Source organism: Lissotriton helveticus, chromosome 1_2 (assembly GCF_964261635.1).
Source record: "Lissotriton helveticus chromosome 1_2, aLisHel1.1, whole genome shotgun sequence".
Taxonomy (NCBI): Eukaryota; Metazoa; Chordata; class Amphibia; order Caudata; family Salamandridae; genus Lissotriton; species Lissotriton helveticus.
Window position 1 is genome coordinate 40,108,535 of NC_136058.1, and position 24,761 is coordinate 40,133,295.

The 24,761-nt window shown below is 44.7% G+C and overlaps 1 protein-coding gene across 2 annotated transcripts in view; it reads right to left on the reverse strand.

The window, feature by feature from the left end:
- The window catches only part of TNNI3K (TNNI3 interacting kinase), a 2,668,544-nt gene that overhangs the window by 1,001,143 nt on the left and 1,642,640 nt on the right, over window positions 1–24,761 (reverse strand). For both annotated transcript variants that reach the window (XM_078668672.1, XM_078668665.1), the window contains one exon: window positions 10,881–11,013. In XM_078668672.1, the coding sequence (XP_078524798.1) occupies window positions 10,881–11,013 (133 nt within the window). The remainder of the gene's footprint in view (window positions 1–10,880; window positions 11,014–24,761) is intronic.

The following is a 24,761-nucleotide window of genomic DNA, read 5'->3' on the forward strand; positions in this document are numbered from 1 at the left end:
TCTACCCCTGTGCTCCTGCAAAAGTCCTGCAAGACAAAAAGAAGTTTAAAAAGGTAGAATGTGGAGAGGGGCGGTTTCACACTAACAGTGGCTTGACCGGCACAAGTTATAGATAGCTCAGTAAACTATAACTGGTGGAATTCAGTTTTTATTTTGTTTTTAAACAGTTTTTATCTCAATTCCAGCCCTAAATATGTCACTTTAACCTTAGTTTTTTTCAGTGAAATTCTAGTGCTTTTTTACCATAATTTACGATCTTATTACCATTCCTGTTGGACTTAGCTCTTTTTGCAGGGTCTATACCAGATTTTTGCCTTTACGAATCTGAGCCCATTTTTGTTGGCATTAGGGCTCTGCGCATTTGTTCCCTGCTCACCAGTGATAAAGTGTTTTCTCTCTAAACATGGTACAATTGACATCTACCTGATTGTACATCTCTAGTATATGGTACTATATGTATCCAGGTTCTGTAAATTAAATACTATTAGTGGGCCTGCAGCACTCATTCTGCCAACCACTGAAGTAGCCTTTTAACACATTTCTTAGACTTGGCACTGAAGCCTGTTATGCAGGCTTCAAACTGCCATTTCAACCTGGCAAAACAAACATTTTGCCATGCCTAAACCTTCCTTTTTAATATATATAAGTCACCCCTAAAGCAGGCCCTCAAGGGTTATAGGGCAGGGTTCGCTATATTTAAAATGTAGGACAGGTGGGTTTAAGGTTTAAATGCCATAGCAGTGAAAAACTCCTAAAGTAGTTTTTCAGTGTTGTAAGGCCTATGTCTCCCATTGACTAAAACTTTTACATTTAATATGTTATAACTTTGATTGTGAGCAGATAAGAATGTGCTGTTTAGACTCATATAAATTGTAATTTAATATACACTTTAATGGTAAATTTGGATTTTAAGTCACAGTTCTGCAAATCCCACTTTTAGAAAATCGGCATTTTCTTGTCACACTATTTTGTCAAACTATTTCTGCCTTCTGCCAGTGTCCTGGGTCACATGACTGTGAGTTGCTCTGATGTTGGGGTTTGGGTATTCCTCCCATTCAAAGCTACAAAATGGGACTATGTCTGGGCAGGATGGGCCATCCTGCCAGGATGGGTGGAGATGAAGCTGTGCCTTGTCCCACATTTACTTCAAAGGACTTGCCTCCAGCACACAGAAGAACCTAAAACAAAACTGTTGTCACCCCAGACTTCTGGAAACATGACAGGAGAAGGTAAGAACTTTCCAGAACCAATTGTGAGGGTAGTATAGGGAATCTCCCCACTTCAAAGACTGACACCGGGAATAAATATTGGACCTCCAGAGCCGCACATCAGTATACTCCAGGACAAGTGGCCATTACAGAAGAGTTTGTGATCCCCAAGAGGGGCTTCCCTAGGTCATTGACCCTTGGCTGGCATCCATTAACCCCCTGGCTGCGGGGCGTTTTCACCTGCTGTGCGGAGGGGAGGGGGCAGCGCACGGCGTTGCCGTGCTTGTGATGAGCTCAGCTCGTCATGAGGCACGGTGGAGCTGCACTCATGACGAGCTGAGCTCGTCACAGCCACACCCATTTTGGAACGTTCAGCACAGCGGGGAAATTATCCCCGCGTGTGAACGTTCCAACGGTCATGACGAGCTCAGCCCGTCATAAGTGCAGCTCACCCGTGCCTCATGACGAGCTGAGCTCGTCATGAGCACGCAACGGGTTAAGGTCCATTGGTGAAGAAAGGTGAAATCCTGAAGTATGGGGCACTACACGAACAGACCAGTTTGTGCCAAGACTCTGCCATTCCGGGATGACCACCGATGTGAAGTTCCAGTGAACCTGATTCTTTGTGCTACAGTGATCGCTAGCAAAGTGAGATCTCCACTTCCTGCTACAGCAACAACAGCCCATTGTGACTGCCAACGAGATGCTCGAGCAACAATAAACCATGATGCCTAACCGACGTTTTGCTCTACAGCGACGATAGCCCATGCCCTGTGGCCTTCTCTTCATGCTACAGCGATGACCATACACAAAGCTCTACTCACTCCTCCCCCACATTGTAATTCTAAATATAAAACTAGAGCAAAGCTATTACAAAAGAGGACTTTTCCCCCAGAATTCTGTCTTGCTATCTCCAGCAAAAGCTTGCTCTAATTGTCTGCCTGCAATATAAACCGAAATGTTTAAGGTATAAGTGGGCTGGGTAGGGATATCATGACCTCCAGTCCCTGTGGGAAACCACACACCAGCAACAGCCGAAGCCCATGCACATTGGGGTTTGGCCACCCACTGTTGGTAAATTGAACAAAAGGATATAGTGTTTGATGGATCTTTGTTTGTCGGGGGTGGAGAAGATTACCTCATCTATCCTGATGGACTGTTGTCCATCAAATTTAGGCATCTCTATATATGTTCAAAGAAACAACCATCATGACAGTGCCCTGAACTGTACAAAACGCTTGGTGGACACCCACCGTCGGTTTTGACAGCAGCTCACCAAGATTTACATTTTACCTGTTTTTCAGAAACAAATTCCCTAAGCTGGAGAATGTTTCAGGAATGCAAAAAATAATGACCTCCACATCAGGGAAGTATTGTACCATGGAGTAGAGGTACATTTTCATTTTTCATGTATTTTTCCTGGTGGTGAACAGAGGGAATAAAGGCATTGCAACATCCATCCTAAATAGGGAATGTGGGCTAATGTCACACATGATGTTTTCCTCTGATGGAACCTATGCCACCAGGCTGTTAAAGAAAGCTTTTTGTTGATGGAGTTAAAAAGGGTGGCATCCACAGAAAACTTAAGGCTGGTCTGTCTCTAAATGATGTGGGAGGTACACGGATGAGATGGACAGGGTACTCCATTGGCCCCACAACCAAGTACCCTGTCTGCTAAACTCTAAATCAGGTCCTAAGTCAGGAGGTAATATCTTTGACCGAGAAGACCTGCTTGGTGCATCAAAACTGCATGTCATTACGGCTAGCCTGAAATTTTACATAGGTACCAGTCAACTGTGAACAGTGACTTCTGATTGATGGTTACTTTCCCTTGGCATTTTTGCCTTAAAAGATTAAACATTCATATATTTTGGTGTCAATTTTCTTTTCAATAGTTTCTTAATTTTTTGAAACTGGTTGTTTGTATTGTGTTGCGTTTCTTTTTATTTACTTTTTAATTGTTTTGGTACTACCTAGGGCCAGATGTAGGTAGGCCAATACCGGTCGGTAATGGCCGAATTTACCGATTTTCGGCCGTTACCGACCGGTATTGGGCATTCGGGATGTAGGGGACCCGAAAACATCCGAATCGGCAAATTTACCGATTCGTTAAAGTTTCCGATTCGGAAACCTTACCGATTCTGAAAAAATACCGAATCGGAAAAAATACCGTATCTGTAAAGTTTCCGAATCGGTAAATATACCGAATCGGAAAAAATACCGAATCGGAAAATATACCGATTCGGAAACATTACCGAATCGGTCAATTTACCGATTCAGAAATTAAGAAATGGTAAAATGAGTTTTTGAGATGTAGGAAACCTCTTAAATACCGATTTTGCATGAAATTCGGTATTTAAGAGTCGGTATTTACCATGGATTCAAATCAGGAGGTAAACAGGTACATAGTATAAAAAAGGCCCCAAAATGCAACATTTTCACCAGAATGGCGGCATTCTATGTCATTGCGAGGCGGATACGGCTACAGGCAGAAGGAGAGAGGGTCTGGAGGAGGGAGGAGCAGGTGTACAGGCAGAGGATCACTCTATTCCAGCTTACTGAGCCTGAGATCCTCCAATGGTACAGGCTGGCTCCCCAAACTATCCTGGACCTAATCAGGGACCTTCACCCACTATTGGAACATCCAACCACAAGGGCACACGCCATTCCACCCCATGTGCAGGTGCTGTGCAGCCTACACCTGCTCGCTTCTGGGAGTTACCAGAGTGTGGTTGCTGTGGTAGGTGGGGTGTTCCAGAGCTGTCTGTCACGGTTCTTTAAAAAATTCCTTGATGCCATGTTGCAGAGAATGCATTTGTACATCAGCTTCCCTGCAACGCATGCAGAACTGCTAAGGACAAAGACAGATTTTTATCAGATGGCACATTTCCCAAACATAATTGGCTGTATTGATGGTACCCGCATACCAATATGCCCACCTGCTGCCACAGAGTACATTTATCGGAACCGGAAGTCCACCCACACCATAAATGTACAGGTGATCTGTGATTCCAAGTACATGATCACTGACCTAGTAGCCAAATTCCCCGGGAGTACCCAAGACTCCTACATCTTCCAAAACAGTGAGATCTACGCATGCCTGACAGCGGGGGAATTTGGAGAAGGATACTTGCTAGGCAACACACTGTGTGAAACTCCCTTGATACGTATTACAGGTGGATGTGTGTGTGTGCATGTGAGTAATGTTTTTTCTCTTGCCATTAGGGGACAGTGCATATGCCCTCCGGTCCTTCATCCTCACTCCCTACCTCAACCCTACAACACCAAGTCAGAGGAGATATAACAGGGCACACAAGACAACCCGTAACATTGTGGAGCGCAGCTTTGGCATGTGGAAGAGCAGGTTTCGCTGCCTCTACAAGAGTGGAGGTGCCCGCCAGTACACACCAATCATCTGCTGCAAGATGATTGCAGCCTGTGCTATGCTGCACAACCTTGCGGTCAAGAAGGGCACAGCAGTGGAACTCTCAGATTACGAGGACCATGATGATGAGGAAGCAGTGCCTGAACCACACGCATCTGGAGTTGCAACACCTACTGATGGGAGACAAAGGCGGGATGAGATCACACGCAACTACTTTTAAGTGAGTTAAGATACACAGACAGGTGGAGTATGCACCAAATGTAGTTTAATTTGGTAAAGAGGTAGATTTTTAAAGCACAACTGTGCAACAAAAAGTATTTAACAGCAATGATGTCAGTCCTGGTTCACATCACCATGAACTTTAAAAGTCATTTCCTTCCTCGCTTCCCTGTAACACCTGTAGGTTGCTCACCCTGCTCACTGTCTTGCTGGCCTGTGGCCTCAGCGTGACGCCTGCTCCTCCTTGTTTCAGGGACAAGGGTGCTTCCTATGCTGCTCCTGCTTGTGCTCTCCTCACTGACAGGCACATCCAGAGCAGCTGTATGTGAAGTTTGGGCATTTATCAGCGCCTCAAGAGCACTGGTCATCCTGCCCATGCCCCTAGTGACCTCATTGGTGTTTTGGGTCATAGCCTCCTGCATGTTACTGCTTTTCCTGCATGACAGGGATGTGGCAGTGGCCAGGCGGTTGATGGCTTTAGTTAGTCCATGACCACGCTGCCTTTCTCTGCGCCGTGCCTCGAAATCAGTGTCTAGTTTGGTGCATAGCAGCTGCACCAAGTTGCCAATAACGCGCATCCCTGCTGCCATCTCTTTGTTGACTTGTACCAGCTCACTGATGCCCTTTCCTATTTCTCCAATGTTGCTGTTTAGGGACCTCATTTGCCGTTGGCGTGCCTGGATGGCTCTTCCCTGCATCCTCTGTATTCTGACCATGCTCCCCTCCTGACCACGGAACACACTTGGACCCGCAACTGGTGCATCTGCTGGCCTCTCTTGGACTCTGCGGCGTCTTGCACCACTATTGGCCACCCCTGCACTGGAGTGCCTTGTACCAGTGCTGACATCTGCAGGCAAGTTGTGTGTGTCGTCGCCCTCACTGTCAGCTGCAGCAGACTCCATTCCTATGAGTGGGGCCACTACATGCCTCCTGCTTGGTTGTGATGCAGGTGTGGACTCATGCTGTGATGCTGGCATTTCTGGGGATGACAGCAACAGAGGGGATTGTGATCTGTCAGGGGACGCCAGGAAGTCTTGAGGCATCTCTGTGTCTTGTGCAGGAGGATGGCTACTTGATGCACCTGTGTCCTGTGGTACGGTGTGGGTAGTTTGACCTGCTTCCTGACTGTCCTCCCTCTCAGGTGGTGTGTCTTCAGTCTCCTGCGAGCGCCTGCGAGACGTTTCACCTGTGGACATATGAGCGTACATTAGCTAAGCGCTACTATCTCACAGTCACTACAATTAAATGTGTATCACATTGGCTATATTCTCAATGCAGTCATTTACTTCACTAGTTGGTTGTTGTGCTGTATGACATGTTATTGCATCTCTTGACTACATATTGCATCATTAATTGGCCTTGTATAGTGCTAGCAGTACTGGACTGGGGTTCACTGGGCCACAAAGGGTACAACAGGTAAGGATGATGGTATGGGGGGAATGCTGTGCATGTCTCTTACCTTTTTTAGTTGCAGCTCTGGCTGAGCTGTCTCATTCTCCCAGTCCGCAGACGCTGTCCGGTTGGATGGTTGAGGCCACCATCTCCTCCAGGTCTGTAAGGGGGTGTTGGGTTCTTGCCTCCACCAGTTTTGGATGCCTGCTTGTGATGTTCAGCCATTTTCTTTTTGGTTTGGCTCCTGAGGTCATAAAATCTTTTTTTCAGGTCCTCTGTGTCTCTGGTGGTCACCCCATCTGCATTTACTTTGTCCAAAATTTCCAGCCAGATTTTTCTTTTGGCAGATTCTGCCACAGTGAGGGACTGTCTGCCAAACAGTTTGTGGTGCACTTTCACCACCTCCCCACAAGGACCTGCAACTCCATGCTGTTGAATTTGAGTTTCCTCTTCCTCTCAGGCTGCTCTTTTTCCTTGCTGCTTGCCATTTTACACTTTTAAAAGTGCACCAAACCCTTTCTGCTGCTCAGTGACTCAGCTCTGCTCCAACTGCCTTTCCAGGAGCTTCTAATTAGTTGCAGCTGCCTGTATAGCCACTTGCTGGGAGGGAAGGGGAGGGTGGTAGCACCTGATTGGCTGCCTGCCAAAGTTTCACTTTTGTTTGCTTTCCGATTCTGTATTTACCGAATCGGTATTTACCGATTCGGTATTTACCGATTCGGTATTCCCAATGCATTCCTATGCGGCAAAAGGCCCATAGGAATGCATGGAGGATTCCGATTCGGTAAATACAGATTCGGTAAATATAGAATCGGTAAATACAGATTCGGTAAATACAGAATCGGTATTTTTCGAATGTCCGATACCGATTTTTACCGAATCGGTATTTTTTACCGATTTTTTATCTACATATCATTTACCGATTCTAAAATACCGATTCGGTAAAATTCGGTATTTTAAAATCGGTAAAATCAGTTTACCTACATCTGAGCCTAAATGTTTTACATGTTTTCTTAAGTTAATACTGCCTGCTTCGTGCTATAGTTACTGGGGTTCAACACCAGGTGTAAATGATTGATAATATTTGTTTAATCTGACAGCATTTTTGGACTTATTACTTGTGATGAACTCAAAGCCACCTCAACTAATAACACTTTTTTTTACACTACTACCAATAATAATGCCAATAATAGTAATAATAATAGGAAGAATATTTTAATGCTTGCCAGAATCTGGCCAGACCAAATACCACCACCCCACTTGTGTCAGTGGCTAAGATTCTCAAGACCTCCAAGTAATGCCCAGGTCCTACCAATCTTCATAGTGACTCAATCCACTTTGCCCACAGATTTTTATAATAGGGGTAGAAGAATAGCAGGTGAACAACTGACTATGGGCAAGCATTACATGCAGGAGACTCATCGTCTGTTTACAAAACACTCTGGTTGGTAAAGTTTTAAAAAGGTATTGAATGAATAATTTCCGTTCCGGCAAAGGTAACATTTCATCAATGTATTCCTCTTAAAAAGGAGCAAATTAAAATTGAACAAAATCTTGGGTTAAGGTGCCCACCCGTTTGGTCGCCTCCTTCTCCATAATCGTATCCCAGTATTTCTTTTTAAGACTACATTTTGGAATAAGGGCCAGGTTTTCTGGGGTCGACCAGTATTCCTCCATCCCAATGCTTTTCAATAAATTCCTATCATGCTGATAAAATATGTCTCTATGGAGATCAGAATTTATAAGGTGTGATAACTATCATCTATTACACGGCTTTGGGAAATAACACATTTATTTTGGTGCTTAGCTCACCAAAGTCTGCAGGTTCCAGTAATTACTCGTCCTTTTTTGACCTGTTGAAAGTTAAGTTTGACAGATAGACATTACCTCTTCTGGTAATCAAAGAGTGTGATAAAGTTTGCATTACTCATTGAACCCAGTGAAAAGGGTCTGTGCATGATTTGGAATTTAATGGTCCACTCGTAATGAGCAGTATATACTGATGGTTGGTTCTGTCGAGCAAGGCAGAATTACTTGTAAACTTTTTCTTAATGCTGACCACTAGGTAAAACCAATCAATGGTATATAGTACACAAAAAACGCTAGGACTGATGCTATAGACTCAAAAAGTGATCGATATATTATTAATCATATATTGTATAGCATACCACATATCCAAATATATAAAAGCACTAGACAGTTCAACAACATATATAATTACATTCATAAATAAGTGCCAATAATCAACATAAACGTTTAACATTTACAATACACACAGAAGAAAACATTTTCATTTGCCATCCGTAGTGACTTATCATATATATTATTACATATAGCCTTTCTATTGAGCACAGATATCTTTAAGTGCTAGTACTGAATGCCTGATCTGTACGTCGACGTTTCAACACCTATTCAAAGAGTGTAAGTGTTAAACATCTCCACTGGTATTCCTCAGAACTGTAGATATTTTTCAAGGGAGCCTGTGTATTGTCCTTGTGATTACTAAAGGTAGTGGAGGGCTCGTAAAAGATTCAGAAAATCCTCCATTGGTACCTGTGTGGCAGTCCAAAATAGGTCAAACTTTCCTGTAGAGCCTCAACCGAAGGTAACTTCTTAAGTGATCCGTGACTCAGGATCACAACCCCTTATCTTGCTGATTATCAATGTGCTTCAAAAGAGCTCACAATATTTCTTAATCAGGTAGTTCGCGACTCCCTATCTAACATTGGTTTATGTTGATTATATGGCACTTATTTATGTATGTAAAGATATATGTTGATGAATTGTCTTGTGTTTTTATATATTTGTATATGTAGTGTGCCAGACGATATGTGACTGATGCTATATTGATCACTTTTTGAGTCTATAGCATCAGTCTAGCGTTTTTTGAATCTGTATGGTTGTCAATGTTGACTATATATCATTGATTGGTTTTTCCGAGAGATCAGGACAAAGAAAACGTTTAAAAGTAATCCTGCCTTGCTCGACAGAACCAACCATCAGTGTATATACTGTTCTAGTCCCCCAGGTTCTGTGAGATACTGGGTTACCCCATTAATCTTTAATGGTACACTCATAATGAGGGCCTAGGAGTAGCAAACAATCTCACACAAAACAACACAAAAAATAATCACAATATCCATATCTGCTACATCAAATCGCAAACCTTCATGACTGCTATAAAGGAAACAGTAAATATTAAATTAATCTGCTAAAATACATTCATAATGGTGGTGTGTGGGTGTGTGTGTGTGCATGCAAAAACACACAGACATAAAGGAGTGTGTATGTTTGTGCATACACATGCCCACACACTATGAATATATCTTACAGGGAGAGTTATGGATTCATGCACACTTACATATGTTTTATTCGGATAAATTATCACTTCTGTCAAATGACTCTAGAGCCATGCCCACTGCAAAAGCACCAAATAAATAAAATATGCCGGAATTATTGGTTCATGCTTAAGAAAGGGAGCCCTCCAGATGGTATTTTTGCCAAAAACTCATTTCACGTATCATCTCACAAATTCACAGTCTGGAAAATGACACTCGGTAACACTGCAACAAAACAAAATCAGCAGATGCGCAGATGTTAAGACAAAATCGAAGTCTTAAGAATAGATGACGGCAGAACATTTTACGTTATTATGCCCACGAAAAATCCTGCTTTGCATAAACTCTGCCAAGTGTGAAGGAGAATGTTCTAAAACATATCTGTGTTACACTGTCCTAATTTAGATATTTTAAGATCACTATAATACAGCATGTGTTTTTGATGCTTTGCACAATGCTCTTTATACTTTGAAGAGTATGGTTTGAATATCAACTCCCTTAAAGCAACCATATCTTGTGAGCATGCCAATCCAAGGCGGCCGGGCTGCTTCTGTGTCCTCCGTGTCACAGATTTTCTCCAAGGACTTCAACAAACTTTTTCTTTGAACTGAACGGTGTCCTTTAAAGCTTGCAATTTTACTGAACGCTGAGGTGAAAAATATATCTATTACGATTTGGAAGACATTCAGAAGCTGAGCGGGCTGCATGTTGAAAACTGGAATTTATAGAAGCGCTCTTTTAAATAGAGCCCCGTTTATCCTCAGTTCTTGACAATTCGGCGTTTCCACATCTAATTAGACTTTCCCTAACCCAAGGACGCCCACCTGTGATCCGAATGAACTAGTCCAGCCCAGCCCGGCTAAGAAGTGAGATATAGCGCAGATTAAACCCGAAGCACGCTTCCAATCTCTAACACTGGCAATACGTGGCTGAGATATTGCCTTTGTGAAATCTCTCGTTACGGCGGCTGTGTTTACGTTGTTAGTGAAATACGCAGTCGGACAGAATCATAGACTCCTGGCTAAATGGGAACACGAGGTCCCACTAATAAACTCCTTTGCTAGGATGTTGATATATTTCACAGTTCCATAACCATACAAATGGAACAGCTGCCGAGTTACCTCGTTTATGCTTCAATAAAACACTGGTACAGTAAGTGCGGCCTTCTGTGAAGCCGCGTTCATCATTACGCAAGGCCGGGCGTACAGCAGCACCCCTGCAGTACCACAAACAGCGTTAGCATATATAACCGGAAATCCCTCATCACCAACAAAACATTAGAATTAATTATTCACCGTTTCAGAACAATGCAACCCCACCATTCCGAGAACACTTTACCTGGTTTTAGGTGGGCGAAAGGGACTTCACCTGTTAGCAATTCCCAGAGACACAGCGCATAGCTGAATACATCAGCTTTTATGGTGTATCGCGTGCACTGACTGAAAACTTCCGGTGCCATCCAGCGCAGGTTCTGCACAGTGGAAAGGAGGGAGAAATATCAGCGGCATCGTTTACGTCTGTAGGAAGTGAACATCAAGCAGTAATGTCATCTGCATTCCTTATACAGCCATTCAGCATTAGTTGCCCATATTGCATGAACATTGACATTTCTATTACATTTTCTGCTGTGCAGTAGTTGCACCGCAGAAATACGATTCGTTTTTTTCTGTGAGGTAAGGCAGACAGCACAGCAGTTGAACAGAGCCTTTGCGGTGTGAGACGTATGGAAATGTATCCTACGAATGAGGAATAGTCACAAAGTGGGATTTATTGCACAATTGACCCTGGTGCTATTACTATTTAAAATCTATAATGATTAACAGATTCAAACGTTATAACTTGTATATATTATTAATCCTATTCTTATACCTCCACATTGTTGGGTGGAGAGAAGATTGCTTAATATCCGTACATATAAGGTAAAACAATAGTTACACTTTAAAGGGGAAGTTCTACCCAATACTTTATTGAGCATTCACTGACACACAATAAAACATCTCTGAATATATATATATATTTTTGCAAATAATCTTCCGTCCCTTTTTTCCATTCCGATGAAGATTAAAGGTTGGCAGCCGACACCTTTCTCCCTCCTCTCTAGACTCTCACGCCTTCCAAGTCAGGAGGTTGACACCGAAAATGTCATGGTTACTCCATCCATAGAAATACCCATAGGTAACCCAGACATATACCATAGTCACCCTTGCATTCATCATTACAGCTGTTGCCAGACCGCATTGTCCTGGGAAGATCCATTGAGTGTTTATTTAATGGACCCACACATTGCTAAATGCTCAATATTAAGACTTCCCATAATACATTCTTTTTTATTTCAGTCATTTTTTATTGAAAAAAAGAGATTTATGTATACAGGGCACAGCGAACCTATGGACATCAACAACACGAAAAAAAGTAACTACCACCCTAGCACAAACCAAATTCTGGCTCATACACAAGGCTTACTGGACCCCCTCACGCCTGGCGTCAATAGGAATAAAAGACAGAGACACATGCTGGAACTGCAGCAAACAGAAAGGAGACCTAGCCCACCTAATATTCCACTGCCCACGAGTTAGAGTATTCTGGAGCAGAATAAGTGACTTCATAAACAACACACTAGACATCCCCCTACAACTAGACTTCCACAACCTGGCCACGGCCTTCATGGCACAAACAATCCAGGCTAGAGAAGACAGGGACCTCATAGACCTCCTACTTACTGCGGCGGTCAAGACGGTCCTGACCAACTGGAAGGACACAGGGAAAGCTACGTTCAAGGCCTGGTTTAATTGGGTCACCTTCCTACGAGGAGCCGACACTATAACGTCCAACCACACACCCAGAACACACACAAAGAGCGAAATGTGGCACACTCGAGACAACTACCTGTCCTCACACAAACCACCCTAGGATGGCAAACACGAGGCCAAACACACCCTCCCATAATACATTCTAAGGATTGAGCCACTGTGATAGGCTGAGATGCTCTCCCATTGCAAAAACAGTCAAGTTTGAAAAAGTGGAACTCTGCACACACACGTTTTATGCACACCCACTGTTCACCGTGAACTGTGCCGCCTGCACTATAAAATTAAGTATTACATGTCAAGTGAATATAATAATATATGCATTTTTGAAGGCATTGTCTCTGTTTAGTTTGATTATTCTGACTGTACTTATACATAATTGATCTGCCTTGGAGGTGACAAGTATTTAAATGATTCTGACCGTAACTGTCCTCTGTCTCTTATATTGTCATGGATGTCTTTGTGCATTATTCGGGTTGGTAGGACATTTTTGGAGACTCTGCTTGGCTCTCATGGTCTACAAGACAGTTATTTCAAAGCAGAGCAAAATCTTGCATAGGTATTAACTTTCCTGCACAAAAGGCATTATGAGCTGGAAAAGTGCCCTTTTCTCAATAGCTCTTTGTGCAACTTTGCACCATTTTGTGCCAAGGCAGCGTTACCGGGGTGTAACTTTGGCAGATCAGTGCAAGAGCTCATAGTTATTGATGTAAAGCCTGATCTACTAAACTTAGACTGAAAAAGGGAAAGCCAATAACTCCTTGAGAGCTTAGGTGTCATCACCCAATGGCCCTGTTGGCCATTCTCCTTTACTCTTATCTACCAAGGTAGCCAGGCTGAGCCTTGTGTCAGAGATAACATATCCTTGAAGCAGGCTTCAACTAGGAGAAATGTTTTATTTCTCCAAACATTCCATGTGTGCTGTACTCTACAAGGCACATCAGTGTGTCGCAGTGGCGGCTTCTCCGCTAAGGCAGAGGAGCGTCTCCATATTGCTCTTTGAGCAGTTCAAAAAATAATAATAAAATGATAATAACAAGACATAATTTTATTTTTCCTTGTGGGACTCAGAGTCAGGACTGGTCGGTGCTGAGCTCGCCAGAATGAGGAGTGGTTTGCACTCCCTAAGTGCGCATGACTGTTTGGCCGGCTCTTTTGGTACGTCCAAAGAGCCATACGCACTTAGCATGTTCTCCACCTGGCTGTGTTCTACAGCTCAGCAGAGAACATGCCCAGGCTCCCTGGCTCTACCTGAGCAGTCAATGGGCAGCTCAGACCAATCATGACGCAGCTCATGCCGCGTCATGATTGGCTGGGAGAGTCCGGTAGCCTGGGTGATTCCGTTCCTGCTGCGGTGCCAATTGAGGACGTAGGAGAGGCAGCAGCAGCAGATTATTTAATTTATTTTTCTTGCCCTACCCTCCCTATTCTGAGGCAGCCACCACTGAATGTGTTGAATTCTTAATACTTTGTTTAGTCATATGATTTTGGTCTTGTATTGTATACATCTCATACAAACCTTGTGCTAGACAACACACACCCATCTGAAGTTTGTGAAGGGCAGTACATATCCTGTGTGTGTGCCGGCTCAGGGGTGTTGAACAGCAGCAGGCTAATTTCAATAACTGTGGCTCTATGTTGCTGTCGTCCCCTTGCACAACTCAGTAAAGTAACTTTGTTTGTTCTGCTGCATTGCACATAAAAACACAAATTGGCCCCTCAGTTTACTTATTGCTCACTTACATAGACAAATTAAGCACACTTACTCAAATTCAAATTCAAAAAAGTCTTTATTTCAATAAAAATGATCATAAAAGACACAAACAAACTGATATCAGTGGTGGAGAGTCCCATTTGAACACATCCAAACAATTAGGCATATATTACAGTTGATGTATAACATGCCTGGATTTTGCGACAAGACTATTATCCTTAACACAGATTAAAAGAATAAGTTAATACTATTCATAAAAATACATGTTAAAACCATTAAAAAAGAGGGAAATAGACTATATATACAGTTGGAATCTAAAATAATCAACTTGGGCATACTTTCTTCACACGTAATCTCCATGCCCAATGTAAAAAATTAGCAACAGCAATAACCACCAGCTGATTAGTATCACTTCTGAGGATCCTTAACGCCTCAGACCCTGATTGAAAATTAAGCTGGACACAGAGGGGCTTCAGCCAGATCATTATGGGAACTTTATATTCGGGACAAATAAAGAAAATGTGCCCTATGTTCTCATTTTGGGAAGGGCAGAAAGGACAGGTTAGATCTAATCCTACTCGCCAACTAGAGACGAAGGAGTTAGTTGGTAAGGACCCCACCCTTAATTGATGGTATCTCTTACTTGCCTTCAGTACAGTAATATAGTCCCAATAACCCTCATAAGCAGGTAGATGTTTGAGTTCCAAGAAGTCTGCAGACAAAGAGGGACCAATAGTTGAACCAAACCTCTTCGATGTTACCAATCTCCAATAAAGATCTTTTAGGATTTTTCTAGGTGGAAAAATACTACCGGTAGGGTCCACCCACAGATTCACCGGACCCATGGCTGAATAAATAGATTTAACCTCCTGGAACTAATGAATTTGGTGTGCTCTATCAGCGTTAAGAACATCAAGGAAGGCCCCTGCGTACTGAGAGGGTTCTGGAGTTACCCACAATCTCCTCCAGTACGCCACCAGTCTGTAGCGAGCCTTATCCTCCAGACGCTGAGAGCCTAGATCATAGAAAAGGGGAATCAACGGGGTTGAAACCGGTAGACCCGTGATCCCACGGAAGAACTTATTTTGAGCCCTAGTAAGGTGAGTAAGATTGCTGAAACCCCACAGTTCGGCCCCGTACAGAGTGGCTGAGGCTATTTTTGCTTCATATATTTTCAAAACGGGCAAAATGGGTCTAGTATGGGAGAGGAGTACTTCTTTAGTTAGGGTGCCTGTCAGTTGGGCATGCTTAGTTTCCAGATGGGCAAGATGTGGTTTCCAATCTAGCTTAGAGGCGAGGGTGATTCCCAAATAGGAAAACACCCCGGTTTGATCAAGTCTAACCCCGCTCATGGCCACGTTCCCTCTTACCTGTCTTGACCTATGATGGACCATAAATTTAGTTTTACTAACATTCACTGCAAGTCCATGATCCTTACAAAAGACCTCAAACACATTTATGGCCTTTTGTAGGCCCTGCTGCGTTTTAGAGATCAGGAGGGTATCGTCAGCAAACATCAACAGGGGGATCAGCTTACCATCCAGCTTGGGAGCGTCTGAATGTGTGGAATTCTTAATACTTTGTTTAGTCATATGATTTTGTTCTTGTATTGTATACATCTCATACAAACCTTGTGCTAGACAAAACACACCCATCTGAAGTTTGTGAAGGGCAGTACATATCCTGTGTGTGTGCCAGCTCAGGGGTGTTGAACAGCAGCAGGCTAATTTCAATACTGTGGCTCTATGTTGCTGTCTTCCCCTTGCACAACTCAGTAAAGTAAGTTTGTTTGTTCTGCTGCATTGCACAAAAAACACAAATTGGCCCCTCAGTTTACTTATTGCTCACTTACATAGACAAATTAAGCACACTTACTCAATTTGTCTCTCTCTATTGACTTCCATATAACCAATCACCTAATTGTCTCCCTGTAAATACTACTGTCTACTAATGTGACTAAAATATATATATTTTACATAATAATGTATCAATAATTGTCCAAATATATCAAAACAATCGCAAACACATTGTCCCAGGAAAAAACTAAGCTTTAAAAATATAATCGCTCTGTCTGGGGTAAATAGGAGTATGGGTTAATGGTGTTGGTGGCTTCAATGGTGAATGAGTTCATGGATCAATGAACGAGTGGCAGGAGTGAATAACTAAGTGCATGAGGATCATGAGGATGATGACTTACATCTATGTAGTGCAACTGGTACCCCAGAAGGATGCACTCATGCTGAGGAAAAAAATTAAGCAAACACAAGGAGATGGTGGACGGAGCGCTGAAACTTTTCAGACACTCACCTCCAGTCACAGATCTGGGTTGAATCCATCATCGTTCTTTAGCTCACTTCGCCACACCAGTTCAGACCCAGCTATGTGCAAATCAGTCTTGACCCTGTGCCAAATGGGAACAGTCAATCCCAAACTGCCAAGCCAGGTTTTCCCTGGACTGGAAACAAGCACCCTGGGACCTGGTTTTGGGGTAACACCCCTTATCCGCCAGGCTAGTTTGAATCCAGTGGTAAAGTGAGCAAGGACCCACGTCTGGGCATACCCTGCCAACTTACGATGAACAAAGCAAACACAAGGAAAAAATAAAGACATGAAAACCAAGAGCCAGCTAAGAAAGAGCCTACAGAGTGAACAAATATTTCTTAAGAGATTTACAGAATAGAAGAAAACGAGACTGTGCATAGCGCATGAAGGGGAGAAGATTCCATGCAAATGGGCCCAAGTAAAATAAAACATGGCCACCCTTGTGGGCAAGGCAAACGGGAGGGACCGTGAGGAGAATGTGGCTTTAAGCACACAGTAAAAAAGGAGGTTTCTAGTGCATACGTTTCTAGGCGAAATAGGTGGGACATTGTCATAGAATGCTCTGTGGCAGAAGCAAAGGATCTTGAGTAACTAATGTGTTTTGATAGGCAGCCAGAGAAACACCCAGAGACCTTCAGAAAGTAGAGTCAATGGAAGACCTAGCAATGGCCTTGTGGTCGAGTTCGCAACACACTGCAGTCTGGCCAGGAAATACTGGGAAAGACCGTAGTAGAGTGAGTTAGATTAGTCCTGTCTGAAGAGAATTACGGCATAAACAGTCATCATGTGACAGTGGCCCAGAATGCAGATCAAAATGCATCTGATGATCCGCAAGAAGAAATAGCAAAAATAACAGGTTTTATTAATGTGAATTGAGAAAGAGAAACTGGAGTCAAAGAAGACACAAACCTTCATGCCACTGGTGGCCAGGGCAGGCGAGGGCCTCAATTCAGATTGGTCCGTGCAGGAGTTCAGTCATAACTGGAGTTACCCAGAAGTCTTGTCTTGTCACGGCCTGATTCACAAATGTAAACTTACACTTTTGTATAAGTTTGCAATGTTTTTGTATTTGCGAACTACAAGTCATAGTGGAGAACTCTGCACATAAAAAGATTGGACAGATCTAGTTTTATATGTGCAGAGACTTCCGCCCTAAACTGGGAGTCTCTAGTGGGGTAAATTTACTATTAACGCGTAGTTTGCAAATACGAAAAAAAGTAAACTTGCGCCAAAGTGTAAGTTTACCTCTGTGAATTACTTCCCCAGTGTTTAACTTGAGGCAATTAAGTGTTCATCCAGGCAGCAACTGTGAGGAGACAGGAACAACATTATTCAGCTGAATGAGTTGATGTCAGGTTGACGTGGCAAGCAATTTCTGTGTCATCGGCATAAGCTGCAAAACTGATTACATAGGACTTTATGAGCTGAACTAGAGGAGCCACATAGATGCTAAAGAGTGTGGGGTAGAAGTAGAAAACTTGCAGAACTGCACAACCTGCAACACGAGAAGAAGGCTGCAGAGGTAGCATGAGGAATGTTTCAGAGTAATCAGGGAGAAAGGACGTGATCCAGACAAGAGCCATGGTAATGTTAAACTTTATACTGAAAGAAGCAGAAATAAAAGAAGGATCAGACAGCTTTGACTCTCTGATCTGAACCAAATAGTGTCCGTGAGAGAAAGTAGGGATGATTTGGTACTATGACAAGGATGAAAAGCCTGATTGACTGGTTCGATGAAAGTTGTTGCTTATGATGCTTCTCAGTTAATGTGTTTTCCAGCATTTTGAAAGAAGCCGAGAGATGGAACAGGGTTGGTGGGTTTTCTGTTTAAGTGGGGCTTTCCTCCACCCAAGGGACAGGAGCTCATCAGCTTTCTTAAGAGAAGTATTTCAGAGATCCTACAAGTCCAGACAGATGGAATCTTAGGTGTTTCAAAGAATAAACAGCACACACTGGTCTGAAGGTGGGCTCGATTTAAGTGTGTCTAGGATGGAAGAGCGATATCTTGAGTGAGCAAGGAGAAACCGAACGGCTTAATGGATTTGTTCTCAAGTGGATATGGTCAACGCCTTTAAAAATGAACTAAGGTAAGACAAATCCCTTTTGGTGAAAACATAGTAGATTGTATTGATTTTATCTTGGAAGAACTTGGAGCGTGTCAGTAAGCCCCTTAGAAGGCAGTTCAGGAAGGAGATATACAGTGAGCACCCTGATTAATAGATTAAGCCTAAAAAGTAGCCCAAGCAGAAGGAATAGCTAAATATTAACACTTTCAAACTGTCACGTAAAGGGCTTTGCTTATTTGGTAGTCAGAGATACATCATTACCTTTCATAAGTAATATGACGTAGTTTTGCTTCTGCTACTTCAGGAGAGAACCAAGGGGATGATGGCCAGCGATGAGAGTGATACGGCACCTTCAGAGGGTCACTGAACTGTAGATCAGATGGAATCCAGGAGATATAATTGGTCATTAGACTGATAAGAGAATTGTCAAGCAGAAGGTGAGTATCAACAAGGGCCCCAGAGAAAGAGATCGGGGTGGTCCTATACTTTTGCTCGGAAAAAAAGGTAGTAAGCAAGGTGGATGGGGAAGCCCAAGGATGGAAAGAAATATAAGAAAGGCATGTCCAATTGATCTGACCAGATCCAGTGAAGTGAAAGGAGAATGGAAATGTCCTCAAAGGTTGATAAAATGTTGCAAGAATGTGCCATGCAAGTTCTGAGCGGCAGGCGTGGAAGGTTCAGCGGCAGGTGTGGCCCACACACGTTGTCGCTAGCATCTCGGCTCTTGCTCTCCTCCGCCCACTTCCTGCTTTGCAACGCCTAATGCTGAGAATGCCGCTGACTGCGTAACCCGCAGGGGAACATGAGCAAGGCAGCGTGATAGTGCCATTAATCACAGCGCTAGCCAATGCAAGGGGGGTGGAGAAAAGACGAAGCGGGCTCCCGGCCCCTCCCCGCGCCCACCAGACACAGGCCAAGGGGTTGGGCTCACCTGTTGGGAGGGGCGTACCCCTCCCCTATTTAACCACTGCTCGCCCTCGGCCCGGCCTCTTTGCAAGCTGTCCGCCCGCGGCCCAAGCGCTGTTCGCTCCCTGTCCCTGACCCAGCAGCTTGTGCATCGGGCGGTGGATAGAATGTTGTAATTTTCTTTTTTGTGTTGCAGGCGGAGTTACAGGGCGATCTGGAGGCAGACGGGTACAGTAAGGGTACCTCTGCGGCAGAATGGTACAGTAAGGGTACCTCTGCATGGCACTGTAAGGGTGTCAGAGCCAAGGACCAGGAGCCGCAGGAGGTTCTGGGAAACCGCGACGGCACCCCGTTAGTCCTTCGGGAGGTCGGGGTGCCTGAACCGACCGGGGGTGTGCCACACCGCTCCGCCCTGACAGGGGGGGCGGGAGTTTAACGAAGATGGCAATGTGCTGCACCGTCAGAGCATCGACTCACGGTGCAAGACGGCTCTTTAGGCATGCGGGTCGGCGAGGGGCTGCCTGCTTTGGATCGCCTGTAAGATGACCCACCTAAACGTCATACGTTGTTGTATGAAAATAAATCTGCAACAGTTCTTTCCCATAACCATGTGTCCAGAGTATCATTTGGGTAGGGATTGTGTGGTGTGTGAACAGGCGGGAGCGGATGACGGTGTGGGCACTATGCCAGGCACGGTGACAGGGCCTGGCCATAAAGCTCCCACACTGAGCTGAGAGCACTGCGGTTCTTTTACCGGGTGATGGCGGTGGTCGTAGCCCCCCACGAAGCATTATAGACTGCAGCACAGACTTCAGAGAGAGGCTGCGGAGAGACGCTGCTGAGCGCGTACGAGGACAGAGGTGGCGGTTCTCACTGGTGTGCCCCCTCCCCCCCCCCGAAGCGCTGCAGGCTGGAGAAAAACGCTGGGTGCGCAAGCCCAGCGCGTGTGAGGACAGCGCTCGGGAGGTCTCAGAAATCTGAAGAGGAGAGGAGCTAAGAACAGTTTAAAGCAAGTAAGCCAGGCGGTGGGGGGAGTAATTTGAGCTTGAAACACCTGGCAGTAACCCCGTATGGTATAGAAAACCCAGCACGCCCCCCCTGTAGTTTCTGGAGATCCTTCCCTCGTGGTAGACTAGGGCTGCATGAATCTTGTGGCCCCAGTCCCCTGAAGCAGTCTACCAAGACTTTTAGAACTTTCAGAACTGTGCATGTGTTGCTAATACATGAGGAAGCTGTCATTGGATAGGTGAATCATAGTTTCACTACAGCTAGACCCTGAGGCCTCCTCAACTGTTTGTGACTCCAGAGGATCCTTGGAGTATACAGCACAAACCTTGCTCACTCGCATCACATACATACCTACCTTATCGCGGCAGGGTGTGAGAGGGCACCCGTGCCTCTTGAGGTCCTGAGACTTATGATACCCAGTGAAGCGATAACTTGAGTCCTGCTTGAGTCCTATTCCAATTTTCTTTCTGCCCTGCGGCTAGAGCTAGGAAGGAGGTGGAGCTCTGCTACATGGTCGTGAAGGCCCAGGGACTAGGACTGAGAATATGGGCTGTTTCCATTGAGGCTTCTCTCTGTTTCTCCCTCTATTATAAGGAGGGGACGAATGAATGCACATAAAGCAGCCCAAGGTAGCAAAAAAGGAAAACACTGAAAAGACAGGAGCATGGGGGTGCAGAGAACAAATGATGGTCCTCCCTGCTCTAAGCAATACACTCTCTTCCATAAGTACCAAAAGTACCAGACGTCAACCAAGGCCATAGACCCTGTTCAAATTGATGGAGCTACTTCTGCAGGAGAAAAGGTTAGATCAGTATACTTGCAAGAAAACAACAATCTCTCTCAAAACACCCTTATGGGCTCAACCCTCTCCCAAGCCACTCAGCCGTCAGCCAAGATCTCATGGGATATACCCAGTGAAAATGAAGAAAGCACTGCAATGGCAAACTAGATGGTGCAGGCAGAAAAAGGATCTGGAAGGAGAGTGAAGAGACATCAATTCAAAAAATGCTCTTAACTATAATGATTGAAATCAGGGATTTAAAAAAGTCCCAGGCATCAGAGATTGCCCAACTGCACAAAAGATTGGCTAAACTGGAAGAGAATATGTCTAGCATGCCGAAAAGAATAGACAAGGCAGAAAGTCACATTTCTGACCTGGAGGACAAATTGTCTGCCATACAGCAAGATTTGCTAGATCTAAACAAAAGAAAGAGTCCGATGGAATCAAAGCAAATTATAATAGGTGCTCAAACCTCCACCTAGTGGTAATCCTGGAAGGATAGGAAGGCAGGAGGTGGATAAATGGGCTGACTCGCGGCTGAAGAAGGTAATTCCGGAGCTAGAAGGGGACCTTACGATCACCAGAGCCCATAGAGTCCCATCACAGAGACAATCGAATGCTAAATTTCCACGGACGATGCTACTCAATTTGGCAGATTGTAGTGCTAAGGAAAACATTTTAAGCACTGCCATAATAAAGAGATCCTTCTCCACTACAGAAACTCCTCAGTTCAAAATATTCTCCGATATGTCTGCAGCATCAGCACAGGGACGTAAAGAGTTTGTCAAGCTGATTGACTTGTTCAAGGGGAGAGGAGCTCAGGCCTCGATAGTTCAACAATCTACACTTAAAGTATTGGCTAAAGGGAAATTCTACATCCTCACAGATGTCCAGGAAGCTCAATCGCTGTTATCAAAACTGGAAGACAGAGAGGAATGAGACTCTGCCTCTGCCTTGAAGGGGGCAAAACCCAAAGCAGTCAATCTTAATGGAAAAGCTCATCTGCTTACTCAGCTGTTAAACGTTTACTTAACAGCACTGGACAAGAAGGGGGAAGGGGGAGAGTCAGAGGGGGCAAAAGGATGCAACAAAATGGCATCCAACAACGAGGAGGGGGAAAGAGAAATAGTGGGTCAATCCCTCTTTCAGGGGGGGGGCATAGGGAAAGGTGGTGGGGGTGAGGCAATTAAAAAAATAGATTTCGATTATAAGTGCTCAGAAATACTGCGGGAAGGAACAAGTTCGGACGTATAGATCCAATTTTGAGTCAACATATAAAATAGGGGGTAGGCAACACAGGGAGGGGATAAAGAAAAGGCACATTTAACTTTTTTTTAGGATGGATATGTAACTTTAAGGAATGTATGTGCACTTTAGTCTCACATATGGGTTGTAACCTAGCTGCTGTAGTAGGCAAATGGGTGAAATGCAATCAATTAATACACTAAGTATGTATATAGTGGAGAAGCGTGGCTCAGTGGTTAGAGGCGGCAGACCCGGAAGCTGAGATCGACCGTGGACCAGGCTTCGATTCCCCGCCTCGGCGGGTCTCGGGCTCAAAAATTCCACGGACTCAACAATTCTCGCTCCGGGGCCTACTCGAATCACGGGGTCACACTCTGCAACTCTGGGCAATAGCTTGCTTAATCTCCACTACGGCCCCTCGCGGTGGGATGCCTGGCTTTCACCTTGTGGACACCCTGCCGGGGTTTCTCACAGGGGAATACCAGGATGGGTTCCCTAAGCAAGCGCCAGGATGCCCTTTGGGTGACAGGTTTGCGCTATATAAGTACACCTACATTTACATTTACATAGCGCCAGCTAGGAGACTGCAGGGGGTATGTGTCTACAGTATCCGTTTACAATAGCACAAGTCACTTTATGAACTCTAGATGCACTTTAGAACCCCAGCTGTTATGGTACTCAAATGGATGGAATTTAATTATAATAGTATGCTGCATAGGCATGCAAATTTTTTTTTCCAGTTTGGAGGCCTATATGATTACAGTGCCTAATTCCAAGAGCACAGGTCACTTTATATATTCTAGTTTCACTTTTGACTATCATGGCCCCTTAACAAGTTGATATGGTATCCATCTGGATGGAATCCATCCCAAAAGATGAGGTTATGCACAAGTCACTTTATTTATTTTAAATGCACTCCTGGCCAACATGAGCTATATCTTAGCTGCTGTGACACCTACCTGAAAGTATTTTGGACATATTATGAAGCCATGTATGCACACAGCGCTTTTTGAGAGGTTGGGGGCATGTGTTTACAGTATTTTGTTTTTAGAACAGCGCAAGCCATCTTAGTTCAGTTACTAGTAGGTAATAGGTAGAAAATATTTCACTGTACTCTCTTTTAATGCCAATGGACTAATTAATAAATGCAAAGCCCATGCAATAGAAAGCTGGCTCAGAAGTCATAACCCTGAAACCATACTCCTACAAGAAAATCACTTCAGGAGTTCAATGATGCGAGTAGGATCCTTCAGAAGTGGGCTGGCTTCCACTGTTCCTCAAACGCTGGTTGTACACAGAAGGGGGTGGGAATCTATGTAGGCAAATATGTACAATTTGAGCAAAAGTCACACAGGCAGACCCAGGGGGGAGATAGGTTTTGCTGATGGAAGCCTGAATCAGTTAATTCTCACCATAGCCACAATCTATGCACCAGTTCTCGATAACCCTCTCCCCCTACTCCAGCTCAAACAGGCCCTAACCAGCATCCCTGGCTCTATTATATGGGGTGGTGATTTTAATTTTCTGCGGGATCCACTAGTTGACTTTTCTAAGAGTGCTCGAAAACAAAACAAGCCTCAGGTGGCTATTGCTGTGGCCAGTTGCAAAAGGGATTTAGACCTGGTGGATCCGTGGCACCTCTAGAATCCAGGGGAACATGCTTTTTTATGCTTCTCGGTAAAATATAACATGGCTTCTCAATCAATCAATCAATCAATCAATGTATTTGTATAGCGCGCTACTCACCCGGAAGGGTCTCAAGGCGCTGGGGGGGAGGGGTACGTCACTGCTCGAACAGCCAGGTCTTGAGCTGCTTCCTGAAGGAGAGGTGGTCTTGGGTCAGTCGAAGGTGGATGGGGAGGGAGTTCCAAGTCTTGGCTGCCAGGTAGGAGAAGGATCTTCCTCCGGCGGTGGCTCTGCGGATGCGTGGTATGGAGGCGAGGGCGTGGCTGGTTGATCGTAGCTGGCGGGTGGGCATGTAGAAGGTCAGTCGGTCGTTGAGGTACTTGAGGCCCAGGTCGTGGAGAGCCTTGTGTGCGTGGGTGAGGAGCCTGAACGTGATTCTCTTGCTGATGGGGAGCCAGTGCAGGTATCTCAGGTGGCCGGAGATGTGGCTGTGTCGGGGGATGTCCAGGATGAGTCGTGCGGAGGCGTTCTGGATGCGTTGGAGTCTTTTTTGAAGTTTGGCTGTGGTTCCGGCATAGAGGGTGTTCCCGTAGTCCAGTCGGCTGGGGACGAGTGCCTGGGTGACGGTCTTCCTGGTTTCGGGGGGGGGTCCATCGGAAGATCTTGCGGAGCATGCGCAGGGTGTTGAAGCACGATGAGGAGACGGCGTTGACTTGTCTGGTCATCGAGAGGGAGGAGTCCAGG